At 40.5% G+C, this 25,888-nt stretch overlaps 1 protein-coding gene across 13 annotated transcripts in view; it reads right to left on the bottom strand.

The window, feature by feature from the left end:
* Positions 1–25,888, bottom strand: part of nav1b (neuron navigator 1b) — a 100,385-nt gene that overhangs the window by 20,296 nt on the left and 54,201 nt on the right. For 7 of the 13 annotated variants that reach the window (XM_053683732.1, XM_053683731.1, XM_047158656.2 and 4 more), the window contains 6 exons: positions 13,703–13,841; positions 6,640–6,943; positions 4,108–4,846; positions 3,031–3,438; positions 2,691–2,732; positions 1,027–1,181 (listed from right to left, as the gene is read on the bottom strand). In XM_053683732.1, the coding sequence (XP_053539707.1) occupies positions 1,027–1,181; positions 2,691–2,732; positions 3,031–3,438; positions 4,108–4,846; positions 6,640–6,943; positions 13,703–13,841 (1,787 nt within the window). Of the gene's footprint in view, positions 1–1,026; positions 1,182–2,690; positions 2,733–3,030; positions 3,439–4,107; positions 4,847–6,639; positions 6,944–13,702; positions 13,842–22,262; positions 22,656–25,888 lie in introns of those variants that run through there. The other 6 variants (XM_053683733.1, XM_053683741.1, XM_053683737.1 and 3 more) reach the window with 2 other exon arrangements.

Raw genomic sequence — 25,888 nt, 5'->3', positions numbered from 1 at the left:
AGTGCTGCAGTACACGCAAACATATAGACATCAAAAAGCACAAAAGCTTCATGAATCAGTGAAAACTTGCTCTGAATCAATCTGGAATGTAAATGGAATACAGATGACATGATCAGTTTTACCATCGTCATGTTTTCAGACGTCCGAGACTGTAATACCATCCTGGCATATTCAGTTTCAGGTTGTAACACTACAATATGTTGAGTATAAGTACACACACACAATCACAGTCCACTTTATTAGGAACACCTGTACACCATCTCATACATGCAATTATCTGATCGACCAATCATGCGCCGGGGGGACGGGGGACGGTGCAATTCCATAAATAATTCGGATACAGATCAAGATCTTCAGTTGATGTTCACGTCAAACAAATACGATCTCAGCGACACTGAATCTGGGCAGTCAGAGATCAGAAAAAGGCTGCCTGGTCTCTTTCCAGACTTCTGCTCTTGTAGCCCATCCACCATAATGTTCGACGTGCTGAATGTGCTCTGTGATTTTTTTTTCTGCTTTGTTAAGAGTGCATATTTCGAGTTTTACTGGTGTCTTCCTGCCAGTTCAAACCATTCCACCCTAAACTCTTTAATCAGTGTTTTCTTTGTTTAGCCGCACCATTTTATGTAAACTCTAGAGATCGCGGAGCATGAAAATCCCAGGATCAGCAGTTTCTGAACTACTCAAACAGACTCAAAGTCTGTTACCGACAATCACACCACAATCCCAGTCACTGAGATCACAGTTTCCCCTCATACTGATGTTTGAGAAGAACATCAACTGAACCGCTTGAGCTACAGCTGCATGATTCTATTGGCTGATTAGATGATGGCATGAATCAGCAGGTAGTGGTATCCCTAATAAACTGGAAGGTAAATGTATGATAGATAAATAAAACTATAGATATCAACCTTAAAAAAAAAAATACATGAATAAAATAAAAATTCACATAAAGGTCATGTTAAATCCTTGAACGGACACTGCAGGGTTTCAAACGTTGTCCCAGTGGATTATACTCGCACTCACCCACATTGGTGGGTGGTGTTTTGCCAGCAAAGGATTGGCTCAAGTGAGTGGGTGATGGGAGTTGGGGTGGGCTCTCGGACTCGGTCATGCTCATTATCGTGTGGGAGTGGCGGCGCTCCTTCCCCTCTACTTCTGATTGGCTACTGCTATAGCGACTGCAGGAACAAAAAACAAACATGAGGTCAATAGTGCAGAACAGACTTGGTTCGAGAAGTAAATTTCCCTATTCGTTTTCTCCATAAACTTGAGAAAATTCTTAAATAAAAGTGTTGGAAGCATTAACCCAAACCAACCACCTACAGCATTAACCATGCCCTTACGACAATTATTTTAAAGCAAAAAAGAAAAAAAAGGAAGACTGTAAGTTAGTGTTTGTAATTACTGTATATATAATTACTTTACATACTGTTGTACAAGCTGCACAGTTCTTACTGCTGCTAAAAATCGTTCTAGATTAGTTATCCCTCACTTTCAGTTCTTTTTACTCTGGCTTGCTAAATCATGTCATGATGACATGTTCCACTTTGGACCCCCTTCACAAATAAAGCTGTCTGAATGCTCGATTAAAACAATGAACATTAGCCAAATCGGTTCCATTTGTGTTATATTTAGAATATTAATACTGATTTATGGGCTGGGGAAACACTAAAACAGATGTCCTAAAGAGGTGTCAATAGCTGCGTTTACATGGACAACAATAATCCACTCTTAATCCGATTAAGACCGTACTCTAATTAAGAAACTACCATGTAAACAGCAATTTGTACTTACCTTAATCTAATTAAGGTCACAATCGAAGTAAGCAATAATCGAATTAAGACAGGTGGAGTACTCCTGTTTTAGTCGCATTATGGACGTGTATTACAGACATGTAAACACCTTAATCACACTATGAACGTCGTGAGAGTTTTCACCGCATTTTGCGACAGGACACGATCATACACGGCAGTTTCACGTTTTACGGCGAACAAGAGAGTTCGGCTGTGTCCCAAATCGCATACTTTCCTACTATAGGCCTGTAGTGGGGAAAAATACATGTATCTCGGCTACTATATAGAGGGTAACTACGCGATTTGGGACACACCCACCGCTTCAAGCAGTCGTCTATTAGCACATATAGCATGATAAATAATTAACTGCACTTAAAGTGTTCGTAAAAAAAAATAAAAATAAAAAACACCCAAAACTGTATACGGTACCATAACGAAGACCAACTGTATGTTGATACGTGAATTTCTGGAGGGACGTCGGACGGCGTGGCGCGGTGACGTAATGACGTGTGCTGTTAATCTAATTATGTTCTAAAACATGTAAAACGGGTACATGACAGGAGAATTCTAAAAGCGACTCATGTAAACACCTTAATCACATTATTATCTTACTCAGATTAAAGTCAATAATTAGATTAATGCTGTCCATGTAAACGTAGTCAATGTCCTGTGTAACTGTATGACCCTGAAGTATCAGAGAGAGCAGATTAAACAGCTCGAGCCTGCTGTAACATTAGCCAACACTAGTTAGATACTTAACTTTCACTTAAAAAAACAAACCTATAAAACAAGCATTTTTACGCTCTTTCTAGAACCTCACTGCTTAACTCTATATAGTGTTAAACAGTAATGTTCTAGCATGACTGGCAGAGATGTGATGGTAAAGTAGAGTACCTTAATCCTTGCTTGGGTAAGGTGTTCCTGTCAGTTTGTAAACTGAGAGATGGAGACAATAGCAGAAATAAATACTTCATCTTATAGCATTGGTTTGAACATGACATCAACAGGCATTTTACCTAACTTGACTGATTACAATGGTGTTAAATATATTCAGTCTTAATCAGTCATACAGTAGGCTGTCGAACTATAGAGAATTCAACAGCTATGTTTCGCTTGTACCAACAGAGGGCAGTAGATACAAGCGCAAAATTGGATTCAGACCTATACTACGCCCTTAATACTTCCCTCCACGCTAGATCACATTTATCTTTGCAACCCTGACATCCCAGCCCACCTGTCATTCAAGGTGACCGATGTGCGAGTGCCTGCCCCCCATGTGCCCATAGTCCTGCCTGTGGCCTCCACCTGGTCCCCGAGATCCACACTGGGTGGCAGGCTCATGTGCAGAGACAGTGACTCCATGCTGCGGTGGACACCAGACATCTTGGGGTATAGGAGGGGGGAGCTGCTCAGTGAAAGAGGCTGACCCGAGAAGCAGCTTGGTGAGTCGATGTTGAGCACTGGAGCTGGGCTGGGTGTGAGGCGGCAGGGAACGCGCGAGCCCACCAGGTCCTGCAGCTTGGAGTAGGGAGGAATCTTTGGGGGAAGGTCTTCGATAGTCACACACGAGTCTAGGCTGTTGGAGTTCAGCTTGTCTAGGTGAGCCAGGCTCGGAGGGTGAGCGAGAGACTTGGCCAGCATTCTGGAACATTAGCAATGACAGATAGTTACTGTTATTGTAGTCAGGAGAAATGTTGTGCTAGATTTCTATTATACTCTCAATGTTACTCAATAATTACTCTGTGACTAGAACCACACAGGTCGACAATGAGACAACCCTACCTAGGTGCAGCTACAAGCAAAGACTTGTACATCCTATTCGTGTCCAAACGCAGCTTGCACTACAGCCCTATGTGTCTTAAAGAGTAACATTCTGACCATTCTGGCTAGTTATCAGGTTATGCTAACGACACTATTCACTGATAAATTAGAGCTAACAGAACAAGTACAGCCTGTATTATGCCTTAAATAACTGAGTAGCAGATTTTGCTACGATTTGCTGTGATAACCGGTGTTCGGGCCGCACACCGATTACATCACTTGGCCACCGCTACAGTTAAAAACTGAATGCGTCTGCTCAATTCAGCATGACCAAGTCGCAGCACACCGGTAATACTGGTTTTACCGGCATTGTCACGTGTCGATTAACTGGTGGGAAAATGTCCTCACCGTCACATCCCTAGTAGCTGACATTGCTTAAGTGCTCAAGGACTACTGATGTGAAAAAGTACGTCTCTGCACATTTAAGTTGTTCACTACATAAATACGAAATCATTTTATGTGTGTTCTAATTACGACTGTAAAGTCCAACCTTGGTGTGGTAGTTGGAGAACTCAGTTCTGGGTATTTGCTTGTGCTGGTCCTACGTGTCCTGTGGATCTGCTCTGCATTCTCTCCACAGCTCTCTCTTTGGGTCTCGCTCTTCAGAGAGATGTTCTCCAGGTCCGCTTTGGCCTTGGCCCTCTCCTTCTCCTTATCTGTCTGGTTAACAGGCCCGATGCTGCTAATGCGGCTGCCTGCCTTTGTGCTACCGCCATCCTTTCCTCTGGTAGGCATGGTAGCAGGTAAAGTGGGCATGGGCTTGAGGCTAAGGAGGCTGGCATCAATGCTGCTGCTAACAGGACGAGAGGCAGCTCGCCCTGTTAAACTCATAGCGCTGGACTTGGCGGGACGAGGGAGGCTTCGGTACTGAATGCTGCCACGGGCGTTTGGTGCAAGGAATCCGTTCTCACCGTTGCTGGCATCCAGGCTGTTCTTTCGGCTTCCTCCTCCGGGCACAGGTTTGGTGGGGATGCCTGAGGACTTAGGAGTTTTGCCTACTGTGGCTGACCCACTGGAGATGGTGGCACCTCCTGCTGTCATTACGGTGGCCGTGCCAGTGGTCGGTGTTTTCCTGTAGCCAAAGCTGCCTGCAGTGGGTTTGACGAGGCCTGAGGGGGGTTTCCGGTGCTCAACACTGTCCCGACCTGCATCAGAGCGGGAACGCTGCAGGCCTGAAGTCTTCAGGGATAACTTCTGCTTGTCTACAACCTTGGTGTCTCCTTTAGCTGCTAAAAGAGAAAATAAAACATCTTAGTGGAGGCTGTAGGATTTTGAAAAAATAAAAAAAAAATCATAAAAAAAAGTACAAGAGCTAATGAATCAATGAACATTTTCACGAAATTCACATTCATTTTCGACATTACGTTTTATTTTGTGCATAATAAGAACATAATCTCTAAGTAACTACGCTACTGAATGACAAACGACATCAGCATACGTCCCTTTTATCTTAATTTAGTTCCTGTGATGTGTACAGCACGGTTATGCGTTACTCACCTGCATCTGGATCTACTTAATGTTTCTCAAAGCATATAGATGAAGACAACAAAGCACAAATCCATCTGTATTTACTTAAGACACAGTGCGATCGGATAGCATCTAAACGGTCACAGAGGACAACGCTTCAGCCAAACTCATAAAAAAAAAAATAATAAAAAATTTTTAAAAAAAAAAATTCAAAACCACACGGCGCAGCTGCTGCGCATCTCGCATCACGATAAGAAAGCAGGTCTAGACTCGGCTGACTTCTACCCATAGAACTGTCTACATGCAGGATATGACATGCAGAAACTGATCCTAGATCAGTCTACTTTCTGTAAGAAGTTGGGTGAGTACAGTCCGTAAGGAGTCGGGTTAAAGCATGTCGCTAATAAGAGTGCAAGTAATACCTGCGCCTAAAAAGTCACTCTGTCCTATAAGTCTTGCTAGGCAAGTTAACTGCTTGCTTACCCCCTTTGACACAGGTAAGCTTCTTAACGTTTTAAAATGAGTGTTAGGTTTATAAAAGCATGGATCCAGTTACAACTCTAAATTATGCACTGTAGCTACTTGGCACAGTTAAAACTATGAACGCCTGCTTCTAACATTATACTGTTGCAGAATATGTTTTCAATAAGCTTTCAGTTGCAGCTTTCCGTGCCATTAATCCCTGCATCGCGATTACAATGTGAGTATAACACTTTATTCATAATATTGCTGGTTACATTAGTTTAAATTATGGCCACTCAAACACAAAATACAATCTATGTTGAATCTACAAGACCATCGATTATGTTTGCCTTTAAACGAACGTATATCTGATTAAATAAATCGATCAAAAATGAATCTGATCAACTGCGATGGATGGAACAACCTCGTTCGCAGAAATCGTTCAAACTTCTATTTTACGCAAAGCTGCCGTCTAGACGCAAAGGCAGTACACGGAGTAAGCCGTGTCGGATTAAGATCTCTCCCCAACTTCCCAAAGGCTTTATGCTAATCGAATTCTGGCATCTGCTACACAGCGACTCCCTCCATCTCCTGTGATAGCACTGTGATGTTTGCTGAAGAGACATTATTCCGAGTGCAGAACTACATCTGGTCTTCGTTCCGAGAGCTTACGTTTGACAGTGGAGGCTAGTGAAAAAACATATCACCCATTAACGCATCCTTTTTTTTTTTTGGTTGAGTGAGCCGGGACATTTGAACAACAAAAAAGGCTTTATGTTTGAATAAGATCGGCGCTATGAAGATATGGTAAAATAACGCAGATAAGCCGTGGTGTTTTCCTGTCTGCATGTTAGTTGATATGCATATTTACCGTAGATCATCCTATCTCTGTCATCAAGACATGCAGGAAAAGCTTTGATGTTGAGAAGGAATGCAACAATGGTGCAGGTGTGTGTGTGTGTGTGTGCGCATTATTATACACTTCTTGTGAATGGAGGCTTGATTTGACCGTCTTGTCTTTTTGGATCATGCGCATGTGTAACTGCGAAACGAGCGGAACTACGGTAAGATAAAATGCATCGCTCTTTCTCACCTGCCACTTTCAGCACGCTCTGTGACGTGTGTGTGATGGGAGATGTGACGCCTACTGGAGGAGTCTGGCCCTTTTTGAAGCTGCCTGGCTGTCCCAGGCTCTGTGGCTTTTTCAGCTCTCGTCTCGGGGTCTTCTCCTGCGCAGCGCCCTCTGCTGGTCTGCTCTTTCTGTATTTGCTAGAGGACTCGGTCTTCAGGCTGCCGGTATCATAGGCTCCACTGTCTGCTTTCTGCAAGGCCTTGTCCTCGCTGTACCAAGCGAGGCCGCTTTCCACCAGAGAGCGCTTCTCTGCATCTGTACGCAGCTGACAAGACACACAAACACACACACAATCATTCATTCTGCCAGACTATTCAGTAAATACACTGGATGATGTTGAATTGCACTGCTTGGAAACCGCATTTAAAATAGTTTTATATTATAAAGAGAAAAAGTACTCTGGATCGAAAATTTCAAAATGACACTTGCTTTGGTTTTGTTTCGAATCAGGCATAAAACACACAGTCTACACATACATACTATTTTGTATTTTGAATATGCTTGCCTGTTGCAAAGCAGTTAGTTAAATGCTGATCGTTATTTGGAACCTGCATTGCTATAGACCAGAGGTTCTCAACCTTTTGTAACTAAAGCCTCCCCGGTCACATGGCACGCACCCCCCCAATATAATTTATATATATATATATATATATATATATATATATTTATTTATATTAATTACACACCTAATCTATAATCAGTTTTAGTTAGATTTTTTTTTTTTTTTTGCTTTTGTACTTTTTTTTTAATTACTTTTCATAACTTGTGATTTTTTAAAATAACATGACTTTTATAAAACTATATAACGGACAGGTATGGAACATGAATGATATAAAATGTTTCTGAACACTATAATTACTTTGAACAAGAGAACTAGGTTGTAATAATGTGTACTATTTTACATGCAACACATGTTGAATTCCATTCGTCTTACGTTCCAAAAACATTCTCATACGAATGATGTGAATTGGGACGAAGGGCGTTTCGTTATCCATGACATTGTTAAATCTCCGGCTCTCAGCCCCTCACTGAACAGAGCAGACGCAGAGAGCGGTTGCTAAGGTTTGTCCAAAAAGTCAGTAAATTTGTCGCTAAAGAGGTCTGAAGAGACACTGCTCGGCACTGACAGCTAGATAAAAGTCAGGTTAAGCGCCGCCTCTCCCCAGCAAAAAGAAAACACAGAGGGAGAGGGAACGCGGGGTTTTTCATTCATACACACTCTGTTTGAAAAGCAATAAAATACACCAAGCACTCAAATGATGCCCTGTCTGTGGTGTTTTCTTGAAAACAATTCACGCCCACTTTCCGATCTCTCTGTGCCCCCCTGGTTGAGAACCACTGCTATGTACAAACATGGTAGAGAAAGAGAGACTGCTGTCGGGATTAAGGAAACATAACATTAAGTTTGCTCCTGAGAAATTAACCTTGTCCTGATCCTCAACCGAGGACTACTTTTGTTAATCCCGTTCATGTCATCTCGGGTAATGTTTCGTCACATTTTGGACCCGGGGCGTTTGCGCAGAGAGTTTGGAAGGGTTGGTGTGAAAGTTGTTTTTTAGAGAACTGACCCCTGGTCCACTTGCAAACAACGGTCTGGAGCTCATTTCCAACAAACTGTGGTGCAGTCCGAATCAGGTGTGGAAGCTGTCCGCTCTGAGTAATGTCACAGTACTACCTGTTGTAACTTTCGTTAAGGCAAGGAAAGGGTTGCTGTGGTCAGTGGAAGAGATGGAACATCTAGCAGATATGTAAAACCAGACTGTCACAGGACTGGAACACTGTAATTAGCTCACTTTTGCGATGTTAGTGTGAACAACTCATGTCTCGTGCTGGCCTGCATGACTAAAAATCTTCTTATATGTGATATTTTGCAGGTATTCCTGCATGATGAAATTCCATGCATCCAAAAAGTGCTATTCTTCACCACTTTAGTGTTGGTCATCACATGGATGAACCTGGTGCCTACCATTTTGCAAACCAACATGCCCAAAAGTGGTGTATGGAATTGCACAACTCCAGTGGAATTCTTCTATGTGGAAGCAAACCTGCACTTTATAAACCCCCTCCAACAAACAATCAGAACCAGTCCTGGGTCCGGACTGGTTTTCACACTGGGCGTAAAAACATGCGAAAAGCACAGAATAGGCGCTTGAATGAACGTACCAGCAAAAGCACTGGAATCAAAAGTTATCCACCGACGTGTGGAAAGTGCCACATCGTCTCCCACATGGCTAATCATTAAAGTAGCATTATTGCTTAGCCATGTGCTGTCTGTGGTATGATAATGATGAAACATGGCAAGATATTACATTTTCACGTAGGCTGTAATGGAAAACACAAATACAGCAGTCAAATGATTTAGGCGACTATACAACCATAACGACTTGAAGATAATAACATACTCTGAAATATATAAATGGCTCAGCCATATGCTAGTTCACTTGACAAGTAGTCTTTCCTCTATGGAAAAGCCAGCACGGAATGCTATGAAGCTCCTGAAGTAAATGAGACCCGACATGCTATCTACGGGTCCGAAAAGATGTGCGATTGGCATATATTGCCCTGTCAGCAATGCTGAACATGAATGGTGGAAAAATGCATACAAATATGAACGACACATGATGCAACAAACATCGACATTACCGCCAAAATCTGCCGTCTTGTCTTTTAAGAATTTGTTACAAAAGCTTGCATGTATCTATTATATTAAAATATCTCAAGCAGGCCACATTGCCATAGCAACCAACCCTGCAAGTCTATTAATGTGGTTTTATTTCTTCGGTCCTGCTGAGCCTGAATTTCTGCACTTGTTATTTAATTTCAAGTATTATTAAGCAGAGATTTCAGTAAACGCTGCTCAGAATACATTTCGGGCCAGGAAGAAATCATGCCATATGATTCAGATGCTCCCAATTCAAATGGAGGAGTAAAGCCAGGACTCTTGCAAGGTTCTGAATTCTGCGTTGCGCGATTTTCGGTTGTTATTTTTTGGGGCTTTGTGCGGTCGGAACAGACACAGGTCAAAGAACTGCGCACATGCCCATGCACACAACTTTATTAAATACAGACAGAAGCATTTTGAAAAGTCCACCTTAAACTAATACAGATGAGTGTTTCGATTCACAAGCAGTAAATTCGCACCAAAAAGTAATGGATAATGGATTCTGGCAAAAAGGTACATGTTGGTGAGTCTTCTCCTAATATTAAAAACTTGGGAAATCCAGTGGCAGAACCCAAAATAATACATTTAATTTGTCGCTAATAAATACACCAGTGGTATGGAGAATGTGGGATCTGTGAGATCTGGACCTATCAGAGGAAAGTCCAGTAATAAAATGCTCTACACAGTCCGTCCAGGATTTCGGGATTTTGCAATCACAGAAATAAATAAATGAAAAATCAAGCAAATTCTGTAATATCCGGAGGAGTTTGCAATTTTTCAAAATTACCGCAGATTTAGGCAAAGATGCATCATGTGACATCATCACAAAGCGTGTTCAGCTAAAGCCCTCTTCGATTAGCATACGTCGTACACGAGTATAGCTAAAAGGTCAACAAACAGCACTGTGAAAGGCCGTGCAAAACAATTTCGTGCAATTTCACGAATTTCCAGCAACAACAACAAAAAAAAAAAAGCACAAAAACTCCGCAAGCTGCATCGCAATTTTTGAAAAAGCCGCAGCAAAATCAAAGATTTTTGGCTGCAACGATCACAAAAAAATTCTTTAAGGAAATCCTGTAGGGAATGTCTATGGATCCAATAAACAAGCAAATTATTACTGTACACGTAAACAATATTTACTAATATTTGGATTATGTACATAAAACTGTGGAATTTTATTTATTTATTTAATTTTACGGTTAATGGGGTCCCCTGCATTCTTTATCAAATTAATCACTGGATGTTATTTTGTTATACTAATGACCAAAAAACCTGAAAAAAAAAAAAAAAAAAAAAAACTAAAGTAGTTATTTTTGCCTGTAATTCATGGCCCATACCTAAACATAATATATAAAAACTTATTTTTTTTAGACAAAACTACAGCTGTTGTGTTATCTATATACAGTGCCACTAATATTGGCACCCTTGGTAAATATGAGCAAAGAAGGCTGTGAAAACTTGTCTTTATTGTTTAACCTTTTGTTAAAAAAATTCACTAAAATACTCTCATGGATATCAAACAACTGCAAACACAACACAGATTTATAAAAATATATATATATATCTTCGTTAAATATAGGTGTGCAATGATTTTTGCCATCTTTTTAGTCAATACTTTGTGCTACCTCCCTTTGCCAACATAACAGCTCTGAGTCTTCTATAATGCCTGATGAGGTTGAATACATTAGTAGATGGCACTGTATATGTAGTGTTTACACAGTACTGAATGATGCTCTGCAATGCTTCATACAGTTATTGGTATATCGTGTTAACCACATGGCTGATTATTTTGCAAGTAAACTGAGGGTTTTAAATAGATCATATTTCTATAACATAGGATATGTCACAATATTTAGGTTTGTTAAAGTGCCATGAAAAAAAAAAAAGTTTCACCACAATGGCTTCAAGTGTATTTTTGCTTCACCTCTACAAAAATAAATTCTCCAAGATCATTTCTATGCTGCTACACGACGAGCTACAAGCCTCACTCAGGTGTAAGAAATTTACATCACGGCACTGATGAATAATCAAATCTGATTGGCCAGAAGGTGGTTAATTTCCTGTAACAGCACCTCTGACAATAATGCCAACTGCAAGGTAAATCAGTTTTATATTAATGCACTTGCTCGTTGTTTTTTTTTACATTATTATTTCTATAGTAGACCTTGTATGGCGGCCGTTCCTCAAAATTGGATTAAAACGTGTGTTATTTTTGATATGGTGCCTATTAAGGTTGTTCCTGGAAAATCTTGAGGACAGAGAGAGCTTTGTGGTTTCTCAATAACATGACAAGCAGCATTTTTTTCTTATGAACTTTATGTCAGTGAAATGAAAATGTTCATCACTATAGTTGCAAGAGATAACAGGAACTAACTCGTTTCATGGACATTTCACAATATTGGTAACTTGACAGTAACATTATGTTTCTCACACCCTGCATAAACATATGACTATGCAGAGAAGTACGTTCAGCTCCAGACTGATTCAGCCACAGAGCGGCAAACAGCAGTACAGGAGGTCCTTCATACTCACTGCTATCAGACTATATAACTCACCCACGCTGTGTTAACTGTGCAATGATACAACACTTTCACAATATATTTATTAACTTATTCTACTTTTTTCATTTCATATGAACCATCACACATTCCACTGACCGTCATTTTACGATCACTTGCACTACAGTCACTTTTTCTTTCACTAATGATCATTTTATTTATTTAGTTACTGCCTTGTGTATTGTATTGATGCAACTAAACAAGGTTGCAAGTACTCTATCTATCTCTCTATCTAACTAGCTATCTATCTCTTTCTGTATTAAAGCATAATCTACCAGAACCAGAAGATATGACTACATCACCCCGATTTTATCCACACTGCATTGGCTCCCAGTAAAATTTTGCATTGATTATAAAATAATACTATTGACCTATAAAGCACTGAATGGTCTAACACCACAGTACCTGAGTGAACCTTTGGTCTTTTATGATCCACAACGCCTACTTCGATCAAAAGGTGCAGGCTATTTGTTGGTATCTAGAATAGTGAAGGATATAGAAGGGGGAAGAGCTTTCTCTTATAAAGCTCCACAGTTATGGATCAGTCTTCCAATTAGTGTTCGGGTCTCAGACACAGTCTCAGCGTTTAAGTCCAGACTGACAACATTTGTTTAGTCAAGCTTTTTGTAAATAGTTTTTTCTTAGGTAAAGGAGCAGATCTAGAGGGCTCACAGGCATACAGTGTTGTGGTGAACTGGGATGTTTGGATGCTGGCCGCTTTATGTCCCAGGGCACCTTCATGTCTGTGTTACCTTCGGGCTCTCCCTTTTAGCTATGCTGTCATAGCTAGTCTTGCCGGAGTCCCTGCTTGCACTGACACAGAATACATTGTCCTTAACCATTACAAGACAATCAGCATACCTAATAATCTCTCCCTCTCTCTCGTTCTGTCGAGCTACACATGATACTCCTGAGATGCCAGTGATCCTGATCCCTTCTGCTCTCCTGACCTGCCCGATCCATCCTGATGCCCTACTTCTGGTTGGAGTTCTCATCAACTGGAAGTCACATGCTGCTACTGAGGATGGCCCCACATGCAGCAGTCTAAAGATCACTGGGATTGCTGAGGATGGTACCACTTGAAAACCATAAGATGGCTTTGGACCTCAATTTATATGAGCAGTTATTCTATGATGGCGTAGGACTACATTTACTATGACATCCTTAGGACTACAATTGCCATAATCAGTTCCATCAGTGAACAGTGGAGAAGTTCAACAAAACAGACTTCAAGTAAAAACTGTAATGAATTTTCCTGGTTACACAACTGCACTATTTGACCACGTAGTATTAGCACATTTATAGAAGGGATTTATTTATAATTGCACTATCCAGTGTTACCCAGATGAGGATGGGTTCCCTTTTGAATCTGGTTCCTCTCAATGTTTCTTCCTATTGCGTCTCAGGGAGTTTTTCCCCTTACCACCATTGCCTCTGGCTTGATCATTAGGAATACATTCATACATGTAAAATCTATATCCTGAATTGATATATTTCTGTAAAGCTGCTTTGGGACAATGTCCATTGTTAAAAGCGCTATACCAAATAAAACTGAACTGAAAACTGAACAATCAGATAAAAAATTAACTGTTGAAAAATTGCTGTTATATAAGAAGAATAAAACACTTCAGGTCATGTTGTTTTTGGAAAATAATCAACTTGAGGGTGCTTTACGGGCTACCTCGACACCCCATTGTTGATTATTATATATTTATTTTATTTTCAAGCAGAACAAAAGCAGATGTTTTTATTCCTTTCGTATGATAAGTTACTATGTAGTCAATCCTGGTGAAAGAAAACTTACCATTATGGAGGAGTTCCGTCGGGAGCCGACTGGTGTAGTGGGTAGTGAGTTCAGTGAGGAACTTGCATTCAGATCCTCTGAGCTCAGATTATCAGAGCCATCACTCAAACCACTGCTGATGGAGCTGCTCTCATCCCACCTGCAAACAGACATGGACAAAAAAAAACAACAAACAGGATTTTTAAGTTTTAACTGACAACAAATAGATCCTGTCTATGATTTGGTTGCTGGCCCACTTGCTATCTCTGGTATACCAATTTCAAAAAACATACAGAGGGTTGACAATATTTTGTAAAATCTCCAGGGATCCTAACCAATGTTCTTAAGCAATCAGGCATCTCCACTATTTGACCAGACTGAGAGACAGTCATGCTGAGCACCCAGCTGCTCCTGAAGTGGCATGTGCAGCAAACAGGACGTTAAAGACAGACCACCCTTCCAGTTCATTAGCAAGGTATATGCAACATGAATAATCACATGGTGAGTGAGGCTTCATGACACTGAGATGGTTGGAAAGATCACTGGCTGTGAAAGGCAATGCACCTCCACTGTCCTGTCTGGATTTTCAGCTGGTGGGGTGTCCATGTGTTTTGAAAGAGGACAATCTGGCTGTTGCTAATCAGACTGGCGGGATTTACCTACTGCCCTGCATGAGAATGGCATGATTCACACTGCATAATAACCAAAAGCCACACCTGCATGCGAGTACACACACACACACACACACACACACACACACACACACACACACACACACACACACACACACACACAGCAGTATAATGCTTTTGCAATACTAATAATACAGAAGCCTGCAACACATAAGTGAATACTCCACACATCATCATCATAAGCTACACATTTTTGTCTACACATGACCATGCGTTCACATATATTTAATTATTCTGCAGGAAAACAGAAACAAAAAATAATGAATCTAGAATTTAAGTATTAAGTTTATTTTTTAAACAGACAAATCAAATGCCATTTTGTCATAGGATCTGACTTTTTTTTCCAATTGTTTATATGGAAACTTCCTTATTTTATGTCTGGGATTTTCTTTCCATCTGTCCGTCTGGCCGTCCCCCCACCCCCAATTAAAAACAGAGAAAAAAGTAAGATAACCAGAACGCCTGATTTTAGCTTTCCTTTACCTTTAATCAAATTAAACGGCAGCAAGTCAAGTCCCAGGATCCCGCTAGCCTTTCCAATTAAAAAAAGATTGCTTCACCCTGCTCATTTCCTTCCTAGTTATTACAAACAAATCTTCAGACAGTGATTATTTACACGCGTGTTTGCAGACACGGCTTTATAAACTCGCTCTCTGTTACTGATGTTTCAGTTTCATCACTCGTAATTCCAAGGTCATCAGAGTTCAAACGCAGCCTGTGAAAGGTTTTTTAAGAAAACATTTCTTACATATACTGAGCCTTTTTACGACTGGCTCCCCTCAGCCTGTAAACATAAAGCTGAAACTAAGTCCCAGCATGACTGAGCTGGTGTATATTCCTGGAGATGCATCTCCACAGCATGATGTTGTGATCATGATCATCTCCACAGCATGATCTCCCTGGACGCTCAGATGACACCATCCGAAACCTCATGCACCCTTCTGGATAACCAACTAGACTTATCCCCTGACACTGCTAACTTGATCATGGAGGATTCTCCTTTAAAGCATCAGGAGAACTGGGCCATTTCCCTCCACAGAGGCTACTCAGGTGCTTGTTCAGTCCCTTTTCATATTGAGACTGGAATACTGCAACTGGCTTCTGGGAGGTCCGCACCTGCACACCATCTGACCATCTTTTAATCTCCCCGAGTTATCCCATATTACTGTATTCCTTTGGCACTGCCTGCAAAGCCAAAAATGGACCAGGCCTCACTCACACGAAGGCGCTCATCAAAACCGGCCCTGCACCCGATCCTCTAGCACAGCTCAACTTAACCCACTACATCTTAAGGTACATGGTACGCATGCATCAAGAAGTAAACGCTATCGGGCTGTCTGAAAAGCCGAGTCACTTGCTGTCTTCAAACAAAGAACTACCTCTTCACCAAGCAGCAGAATTACACTACATGGCCAAAGGTCTGAAAAATACAATTGAATAAGATGTCTTTATATGCTGCAGCATAAACGCTTTCCTTCAGTGGAACTAAGAGGTCCAAACATGTTCCAGCATGACAATGCCCCTGTGCACAAAGCGAGCTCTATGAAGACATGGTATGCCACGGTTGGAGTGGAAGAACTTGAGAGGCCTGCACAGAGCCCTGACCCCAACCCCACTGAACACCTCTGGGATCAACTGAAACATCAAATGCACCCCAGGCCTCCTCACCCAACATCAGTGTCTGACCTCACTAATGCTCTTGTGGCTTAACGATCACAAATCCCTTCAGCCATGCTCCAAAATCTACTGAAAAGCCTTCCCAGAAGAGTGGAGGTTATTATAACAGAAAAGAGGAGTTAAATCTGGAATGGAGTGTTCAAAAAGCACATATGGGTGTGATGCCCAAGTGTCCACAAACTTTTCACCATGCAGTGTAGCACATATTTAATACATTATTTATAAAATCCCCCGACTTGTGTGTTTTCTTTTGTTGCTGTACTAAATAGAGCAGACTCAAATGTTTAGACAAATCGCTGTTTTTTTTTTTCCTGGACAACGTAATGAAATTTTGCAATTCAGCCATTATTGTTATTTTGGAGTCACTTTAACTGCCCAATCCGTCACTGTAATTATATTTGTCCCTGGGCGAGACGTTACGAAACCTCATTTATAAAGAAGAGCTTGTATTTCACACTGAGCAAACATTTAATCCACATCACAACCTTGCTGATTTCTCAAGGCAGGTTAACATTTCATCCAGATATGCATTTAGTGGATGTATTCTCGGTGTGAGCCGTTCAATCTGCATGCTCATGAAATGTTTTTCTGCGTTTGAGCATACTCTGTTTTTCTCCATGACAATTTTTCATTCATTACTTTAAATGCCTCTCATTTGTATTTGACATCTATGGTCAGCAATCAGCATTTCATGGGCATTGCAAGCCCCCCTGCAGAGCCCAAATTGCTCAGTGGTTACAGGCTAAGCACGGTCTTCACCAATGGAAAAGGGGAATTAGATGTGCCAAAGTGCTGGGGGGGGAGGACAAAAACATCCTGGTGAATCTTGGAAGGCAAAGTTAAGAAGCAGGCAGTTAGCGTTAATCACAGGTTGTGAGTGCGGGGGAGAGAATGGGCATGCTTAGACAGCTCTGTAGCTGAATGGCTCTCCAAAAGCCACAGCACAAGAACAACCAACGTTTCTTATTCCCTTTCCACAGAGGTTTCCATTTGCACTCTTTGAAAATGCAAGAGTGGCACTTTGGAGCCATACACACTACAACACAATGTGTCAGCAAGATTCCCTGCACACTGGTAGGACAAAAGCAGAGATCATATCAAAGGCAAAGACCTCAAAAGATGTTCGTTAACCTGGCCAAAAAAAACCAAAAAAAAACAACCGTTGTCTGTGTTAAATATGAAGCACATGTTTTGCTGTGCTTCTTTTCAAAAGGATTTTAAACTTTACATAAGGTAGATCCAAATTTAGACCATAATCTAGGCCTAATGCAGTCCTTAAAGTGCACCTATTATGTTTTTTTAAACGTGCCTAATTTTGTTGTAAAGGTCTCATACAGTAGGTTTACATGCATCCAAGGTCACACTTTCATTTTCTCATAATTTACTCTGCAGCATCACCTCTTTTTCTCAGTGTCACAAACGATTCGTTCAAGGACCTGTTCACTCTAAACTCCTCCTTCCAGAGAGCCTAGTCTGCTCTAATTGGTCAGATGTCCAGTCTGTTGTGATTGGTCTACCGCTTACAGCGCCTGTCGGAAAGGAAACTCCCACTACCATATCCGAGTTTCAGCTCCGTAATAATGTCGGTTTTACTTTACCAATTTGAGCCAGAGTCCAATAATGACGCGTCGGAAGATGAACCCGAACCACCATCGCAAGCACGACGAGAACAGGTCGTTTCTCAGTGGTAATTTTTTATATGTTTTTTGACAGTAACGTGAGTTAGCCGGTTAGCAGAGGCTAACAGCTAAAAGGCTAACAACTGAGCACTGGCTGTACACATATACAACACAAAACCATGCATTTGGAACACTGTAGAAATATATACATAAATAATCATACATACAGGTTGTGATTCCGAGGGGCAAGACGGGCCAAATAAAGTGGGTACGGCCCATCTTTAATGAATAATCGTTTCGTAAATTCCGCGTTGAATGCAGCTAGATTCAGTCAGTTAAATGACGGGAACATAAACGGAGGTCGGAGTTGAACTGCTGTGGTATCGTTTTAAAATTAATTTTAACCACTGACGCTTTACATCCTCATCCTTTGGGAGTCCATGCAAAGCGGTTTTGCTTTCAGAGCGCAGAAAACTGCGTCTTCTAGACATGAACCTAACTCTTTCAGGATGCAACCTCAACTGTAGTGTTTGAGGACGGGTCAAAGTACACGTTCGCCAACATCCAATGAAGACCAGAGGCGGGTTTTTTGTTACCTACATAACAAAAGGTTAGTACAGGAAGTAAATCTGGAATTACTGATGACTCGTTTCAGCTGTTCAGAATCGGTTCCTTATTTTGGGAATCGATAACTCCGTTTGTCGTGCGCTTTGATTTTTGACACTTTGCAGACTTTTTACATTCACAAACAGCTCTAGAACACACGACATGAAAGGTAATATCTGAAAAAGCATAACAGGTGCACCTTAATATGGGCCTATATGTTGCTACAGTATTACTTAGTGTATAGGTGAAGAAAAACCACAAGCATTAAATAGAGCCAGAATATAAAGTACACAGTACCATGATAGCATGGTAAATCCACAGTCATGGATATAGCTCTGGCAGAACTTGTAAAAGCAGGTCTCCCCAAGCCCTGTTTACTTTATACTCTTTTGTAAGAGGCAGCAGAAGACCACTGCTTTCTCGACACTCTGTGACAATCCTATCTCTCTTTGGCTTTACTCAGCTGTGAAAAACAGTGCCGTATTCCCAGTGCCGCCACAAGGCCACCAGAGTACCATGTACAGATTAGAAGGGAAACAGCTTAGAAAGAGAATGATAAGGTGATGTAAGGTTTCTTTAAGTGGAAAGGGGTTGCCTTTCCTGATTTATTTGATACTAGCTAAGTCTAAATTGGTTAAAAGCGAGTGCATAATTGTGCATAACTATTTACACAGTAAACAGAAAGGTCAAAGTTAACAGATGGCAGCAAAAGACATCTAGTCCTTGACTTGGACCACTAACAAGAATCAGATTTCTCTGTAAAACGAGGTCTTCGGAAACGTTCAGCCATTATCACGCAATTCTTATAGCGTAAAAGAAATTGAGAAGTACAAATTATAAAAAATAAGTCGGCTATGTTCCTACAAAGTCTAACTCCGACAGAAAAATGCTCAATGGACAGCTTAGGAGACTGTCTGTTGATGTAGTGGAGCTGTTTCTTTTAATGGGCTTTTAAGGTGTGTGAGGTAGCAATTCAGACTTTTCGCTTTCAGCTAGTCGAGATGTACGTCTGTAAGACGGGGCAAAGACAGATAGAAAAGGAAAGTCAGCTGGTCAGCAGTAATCGACCCCAAACTTGAAAAGGGGGTGAAAATCTAGCCATTGTTTTTGCTGGACTGGATCCAAGTTGGCTGCTTGAGTTATATGCTTGTTCTGTGACTTAGGAAAATAATAAATGACTGAGTGGGGTGGCTGTTTGGGTTTGAAATATTGGCTAGAGGATGGCTGTAATTATTATAGCGTGTTGTACTCCTCCCAAATTCAATTTCTATGCCAAAAGCACCAGGGGCTTTGGGACAAGTCCTACCTTTCATCCTTCAAGCCAAGTGTGAGTCAGTTTACACCCTCCTTTGACAAACACGCGTCTCTAAATTTCTGGAAGAAAAAAAAAAAAAAAAAAAAAAACATTTCTAAAAGTTTAGAACTACTCTAATTAGCAATGCACCCCCAACTTCCCCTGACCTAGGAGAGTTTAAATATGAACTTGTCTAGCTGTTGTATTCTCTGGAACTCTCTGGTTTTCCTCAAGCTAATCAAAACTGCTACACTTCCCTCTTTGAAGTAAGCTGAAGTCCAAGCTGAAAAATACCTTTCTAAACCTATATGATTAGTGCAGTAATGTAGTGGAAGTTTATGAGAACTCTCCAGGATGCGGTATACGTTAACATTAGGACCAAAGAGACTTTAAACTACAGGGTGTCAACAAAATAAAAGAAATGGTAATAAATCTCAATTTATTAACAACAAAACACAGCCGTAGATCTTATTCAAATGGATACATGCGTTTTCTATAAACAGCCTATGATTTTTGAGTTTGTAAAACATTATACCATGGTGCTACTGAACTCTCGAGTCTGAAGGTGTGGAATAATCATCTATGGGGGGCAGCGGTGGCTTAGTTAGCGGTTAAGGCTCTAAGGGATACTGATTGCAAGGTCGGGGGTTCAGCCACTGTGGGAACCTTGAGCAAGACCCTGAACCCTCTCTACTCCAGGGGCGCTGTATCATGGCTGACCCTGCACTCTGAACCCAACTTCTTAACATGCTGGGATATGCGAAGAAAATAATTTCACTGTGCTGTAATGTATATGTGACCAATAAAGACTCAAGATCATTATCATTATAACAGCAGCTCTGACAGTGACGGTGGCTGTAAATCAAATCACAGGTTTATATTATATTAATGCGGTCATTCTAATACGTTATCATTTCTACGGTAACACCTCATTCACATTGACTTGTATGGTGGACAAGCCACATAATCCACGTATAATAGTAAGAGAGTTAAAGAAATGGGTTGCTATTATAACAAAGAAAAGTGTGTAGTGATTGAAATGGTGACGTTTTCTGTAAGTAGGTGTTTATATAACGTTTACTAAAGGTAGTCCCAGGTGTCAGTGCTTTGGAACAGTCAACAAGTTGGAAGAATTTTTTGGAGAATCTTCAAAACAGAGGAAGTCCTGCTTTCCTGGTTCTCTGTAACATGGCAAACTGAATTTTTTGTGTGTCTTATTAACTTCAAGAGAGATTAAAAGAAAAGAAGAGATATACTGGTCCCAGCTGCCAAAAAAAAAACAGGTCGCCAGGACGTCCCCGAAGTTGCCTCTACGAACTTCCCCTGTCCCCCAAATGTCCGTGTTTAGGGTCCCCTTGAACGTCCATAGGACGCTCACATGACGTCCAGCGGCCATTTGAGATGCTTATGGGACTTTCGCGGATGTCCTTGGAACATCCGCCAGCGAACGTTATTAACCGGACCAAATGCGGATGTCCTCGGAACGTCCGCCAGCGAACGTCACAAACCGGACCAAATGCGGATGTCCTCGGAACATCCGCCAGCGAACGTTATAACCCAGACCAAATGCGGACCTAAGTGGACGTCCCCGTTTGCTGGGGTGAGGGAACACTTGTTTTAACATGTGTTAACAGGAACTGACTTGTCTCACTTCTGCAAAACGTTCAATGCAACTGCAACTATTGAAAAGTGCAACGTGCCATACGTTAATAAATGTAAAAATTGATTACAGAACATAATCAGTAGCAAACCACTGTGGTACAAGAGGAGTAAAACACTTGGAGGCGTGCTGTAACAAGAAAATAATCCGTGGTGTAGTGGGGTGGGTCGCACCAGGACACATCACACCATCCCGTGAATGATTTTCCTTTAACAGCAAGTGCTTTATTCCCTATGACACCACACCGAACAGAAATGCTTAAAAGTATTTAAACTGAAAACATATCAGTCATAGAAAAAAACGTCAAGTGTGACAGCGCTTTAACCAAACTCCCTTCAACAACAAAGAAATAACCCCAAAAAAATGAATGTTGAGGTCAATATTACATGTTATTACATAATATAATATAATATAATATAATATATTATATTATATAAAATAGATTCTCAATAGTGTTAGAAACTACAAGCTCAAAAGACTGTCACTAAAGCTCAAAAGATGTTCTGGTATAAGGGTTTAAGAGGAAAAAATGATTATAGGAGTCATATTTAGATTTTTGCCACTTCAGTCAGGAAAAGACAGAAATAATCTTCACCTCAGACTAAATGTTCCACATCATGTATCAGAGCTGCCAAACTTCCCATTAGGAAAATAGACCTATAGAGCTAGACTGAACTGAAACTAGACTGAAACCAGCAGACTCTAATCTCTAACTTCATGCAAATATCACGGAGACTGTTGTGGTGTTCATAACGGCTTAAGCAAACAGACTGAACCCAACAGAAAACTCTTCTAAGAGCAGTTTACTCATGATACTCATGTAACAATTTCTAACTACAGGGACAACACTGTAACACTGTAGCACTGAATCTATCTCTCTCTACATACATGAGCAACCCTGGGCTTGTCTATACAGTAAAAGCAGGGGAGGAGGGTCAGTTGAACACTTAAACGCACGTAGAGGTTATGAAAACATTTCTTTCAAACCAGTACTCGCAAACAAACAAACAATAAATTGTTTTGTTTTACTCACATGAAACGTCCCGCGGTCCTGTTCATACGCGGCCTTATGGGACGGACGTCAGCACGTGCGCTCATCTTCAGCGCGAGCTCACAGATTTAAATAATCCGACCGTTGGACTTGAATTCAAATCGCTTCCATTCAAACGGTTCAGTCAGAGAAGTAATCTATCCGCTCTCTGTTACGCTTTCTCTCTCGCTCTCTCTCGTGTGTGTGTGTGTGTGTGTGTGTGTGTGAGTGAGTGAGTGTATGGGCGACACCCCCAGACTTGTCCACCACGTCGGTCTCCACCTCTCCTTCTCCTCTAATTGTACCCAGATGTATCACACCGCTTAGCTAAGTCTCCAAAGTGATCAATACACTAATATGCTATGAACTAGTTCACATTCATACTACAATCATTTCTCCAGTGTGTGGAAAGTTTTTGCAGTAATGTTCAATTCAACGCGAAGGTGAATCATTTTTAAATAATCTAAATAAATAAATAAATAAATACTACTAATAATAATAATATGGTCATACATGCAGCTACATTATAACTAATTAACTGAGGGGGAGGGGGGATTTATCAAAACACTGACTAGGCAATTTTGAAGCTTGGTCCTCCTGAAGGCAAACACAAAGGGCTTCCTCATGCCAAGGTGGACAGATGGGAAAGCTAATTTTTGAACAGGGAAGCCATAGTCCTGAGATAGTAAATAGTACGTACAAACCAGTACAACCGGTCCCATCTGCGCCAGTCAGCTTTATTCGCAACAAGCTATGTTTGTGGACTGAAACACAGCGCCCCTTTGTAATTGCACAAGTGAGATTTTAGGAATGAGGAACTCTGAGGAGCTGAAGGAACACTTCCTTTTTGCTCTGCCATGTCAACAAAACACTCACTCTGCACAAATCTGGCTGAAGAGAGATCACAGGAGGTCTTTAATCCTGGTCTTCATATTAAATGTTTAGACTAGGCCTGTAATAGTGAGACGTAATGGGTTTTTTTTTTTGTTTTTTTTTTTTGGGGGGGGTGTTCCAGATAACAGCTCATCGTGCTAGACTTGGTCTAATGCGATGAGGTTTTCCACACATTCATTACTGGGCATCTTTGAAGGGGAGGGTTTCCTCCCTGTCTGTGAGAACTCAGCAGGGAGACCTGGAAGAGATTTTACCCAGTGATCTCCACATGAAAAGAAGGGAATGTCGATGAATGTATGAAGCATCACCAGTGGAAAGTGAGTGAAACTTTAGCCACGATGTTCCTTGATCGTATGGACAGATTTAGGCGGTATCTTGGCATACGGTGTGGATTTTGCGCTCATAACTACTTAAAGTGCCCAAGTAGAGCTTCAGACTTTCAGAGTTTCTCTCTCCCCCTTGTTTCCTTCTGCTGTATTGGTGCCTTTCCACTGACCATGTCTGACACACAAATACACATTCTGTGTGTGGCCCAAGATGATTCACACCCTGGATACATGCATCTCAATAGGGACAGTGAGCACACGTTGGGAGTAATATGAGGATTGTCGTAAACACATAGCCGCTAGTCACCTAGGTCATTTTGTCTGTAGACAGAAGCATCACAAGATTCCTATCTCTGGCTTTCATGTAAAAGTACCTTGAAAACAAGGATAAATAAAGTTTTTTCCACACTTGGTCTGCATTCAGCATTCCAAGTGGTCTCAGAATGATAAGAATGATGACTTGGCATTTTTTCCCATATGTGAACATAACAAACAAGCCCCTCTAAAAGGGCCCTCAAGTGAACTGTGCTCAGACCACCTCTAGAGACGGTCCCAGTATGGTTCGTTTGTAGTTTATTTTGTGGCCGGTTTGGTTCGTGTCTTGTGTAAACAAAGTGGTCCCAGTCCACTTCATGTTTTACTTTACTGTTGGTTAACGAACTTGAGAACTACTGTTCATATGTGGCTGCAGTTTTCTGTCACCTCACAACTAAAAAAGAAAAAAGCAAGTGAAAAAATAATTTAATGGCTGCACTTGGTCCCATGACCAAGCAAGAAGGCTTAGAAAGCAACATGACTTGAGGCAATAGAGGCACTGTGTAACTAGTAATTACCTTATTGAGCTTAAGTAATTAGGCAGGAATAATAATAATAATAATAATAATAATAATGTCAGAGACAGGGAAATAATATATTACTATTGTAATGTTTGTAGTGTATGCATGCATTTTGTCTATGCCAAACACTTCCATTAGAGGAAGAAATATGGCTAGGCCTTCTGTTGTATTGGATGATTCTTCCAAAAATAAAAAATAATAATAAAAAAAAATTCCTCATTGCTTTATTTTTCCCCTAGATGCTTCTGGTATTTCACTTAAATTCTATTTTTTACATCCACAATCAAATGATAGCATCATGTCAAATAATTATTTTGATTTATATGATCCATTATTCAGTATTACACAGCTGGGCTCTGAGCTCTAAAGAAGTAGTGGTGTGAACAACAAGTGGTCTAAGTGCCCATCCATTATTAAAAAAAGAATTCCCCAAAAGATAACTAAAATCACTTGTATCGTGAACACTACAGACACAGGTAATTTTCACCTAGTTTCTGTTTGGGTCCACTCACTACTGAGTATGGTTCATTTATATGTGAAAACACCCAGACTGTATTTACAGTAGGTCTACAGTAGGTACAAATCTATCAGATTAAAGAAAAACAAAAACAACATGTATGAATGCACAAAGCTAGATGTAATCTGAGCTGTTTATCAGTGCTGGTGTTCAGATAAACACAGGCACATCTGCCTATTACAGCATTTCTCAAACACAGACAGAGCGACTTGACCAACGGCAATGACCCAGAAATGTTTGCTTTGGTCTAAGACAGGCTGCCAGAACTGTTCTTATTAGGAGCCAGATGGAGATATATAATCCATAGCAATAATTAACAGGACTATGGGACTACGTAAATCTAAACAGGACTACACTGCTGTAAATGTAACTGCATGACAGCATGACAGACACTATCATGTCACATTAAGCTGTCTTTTCATTTCAGCCACCTGATTAATGTGCACATTTTTTAAGCACACTTTGCTATAAAGATATTCAAGTTAATAAAGATTTGACTGATTTCACACACTACATATTGCCCATTGTTTCTTTATGGTAACTGATTATGGTAATCAAACAGTCATTTTCCTCTGCACACTATAAAAAAAATAATTATTCAGACATCGTAAAAACTCGTAAAAGCCAGTGTAAAAACTCTATTGTTAATATTATATCGTTAGTCACTTTGGTGCAGCCATAAACACAATAAAATATACTTAGAACCTTATTAACATTCTGAAGAGGGTGGGTGGGTGGTGGAGGAAGAGCTTGGGATCTGATAAGCTTTTAGATTCGGTTTTACGTGATAGTGACACCTAGTGTTCAAACAAGGAACTTGTTTGTAATAGTAGTAATAATAATAATAATAATAATAATAATAATAATAATAATAATAATAATAATTATAATAACAACAATAACAACAATAATAATAACAACAACAATAATAATAATTATTATTATTATTGTTGTTGTTATTATTATCATTATTATTGTTATTATTAATACTTTTTTTTTTGCATTTGACATTGTGATTATAATTGGTGAAGAATGGCCAACAGTTCTTATCTTCAT

This window comes from Ictalurus punctatus, chromosome 11, assembly GCF_001660625.3.
Source record: "Ictalurus punctatus breed USDA103 chromosome 11, Coco_2.0, whole genome shotgun sequence".
Taxonomy (NCBI): Eukaryota; Metazoa; Chordata; class Actinopteri; order Siluriformes; family Ictaluridae; genus Ictalurus; species Ictalurus punctatus.
The sequence above is the reverse complement of the archived record's forward strand: the minus strand, read 5'-3'. Positions and strand labels throughout refer to the sequence as shown.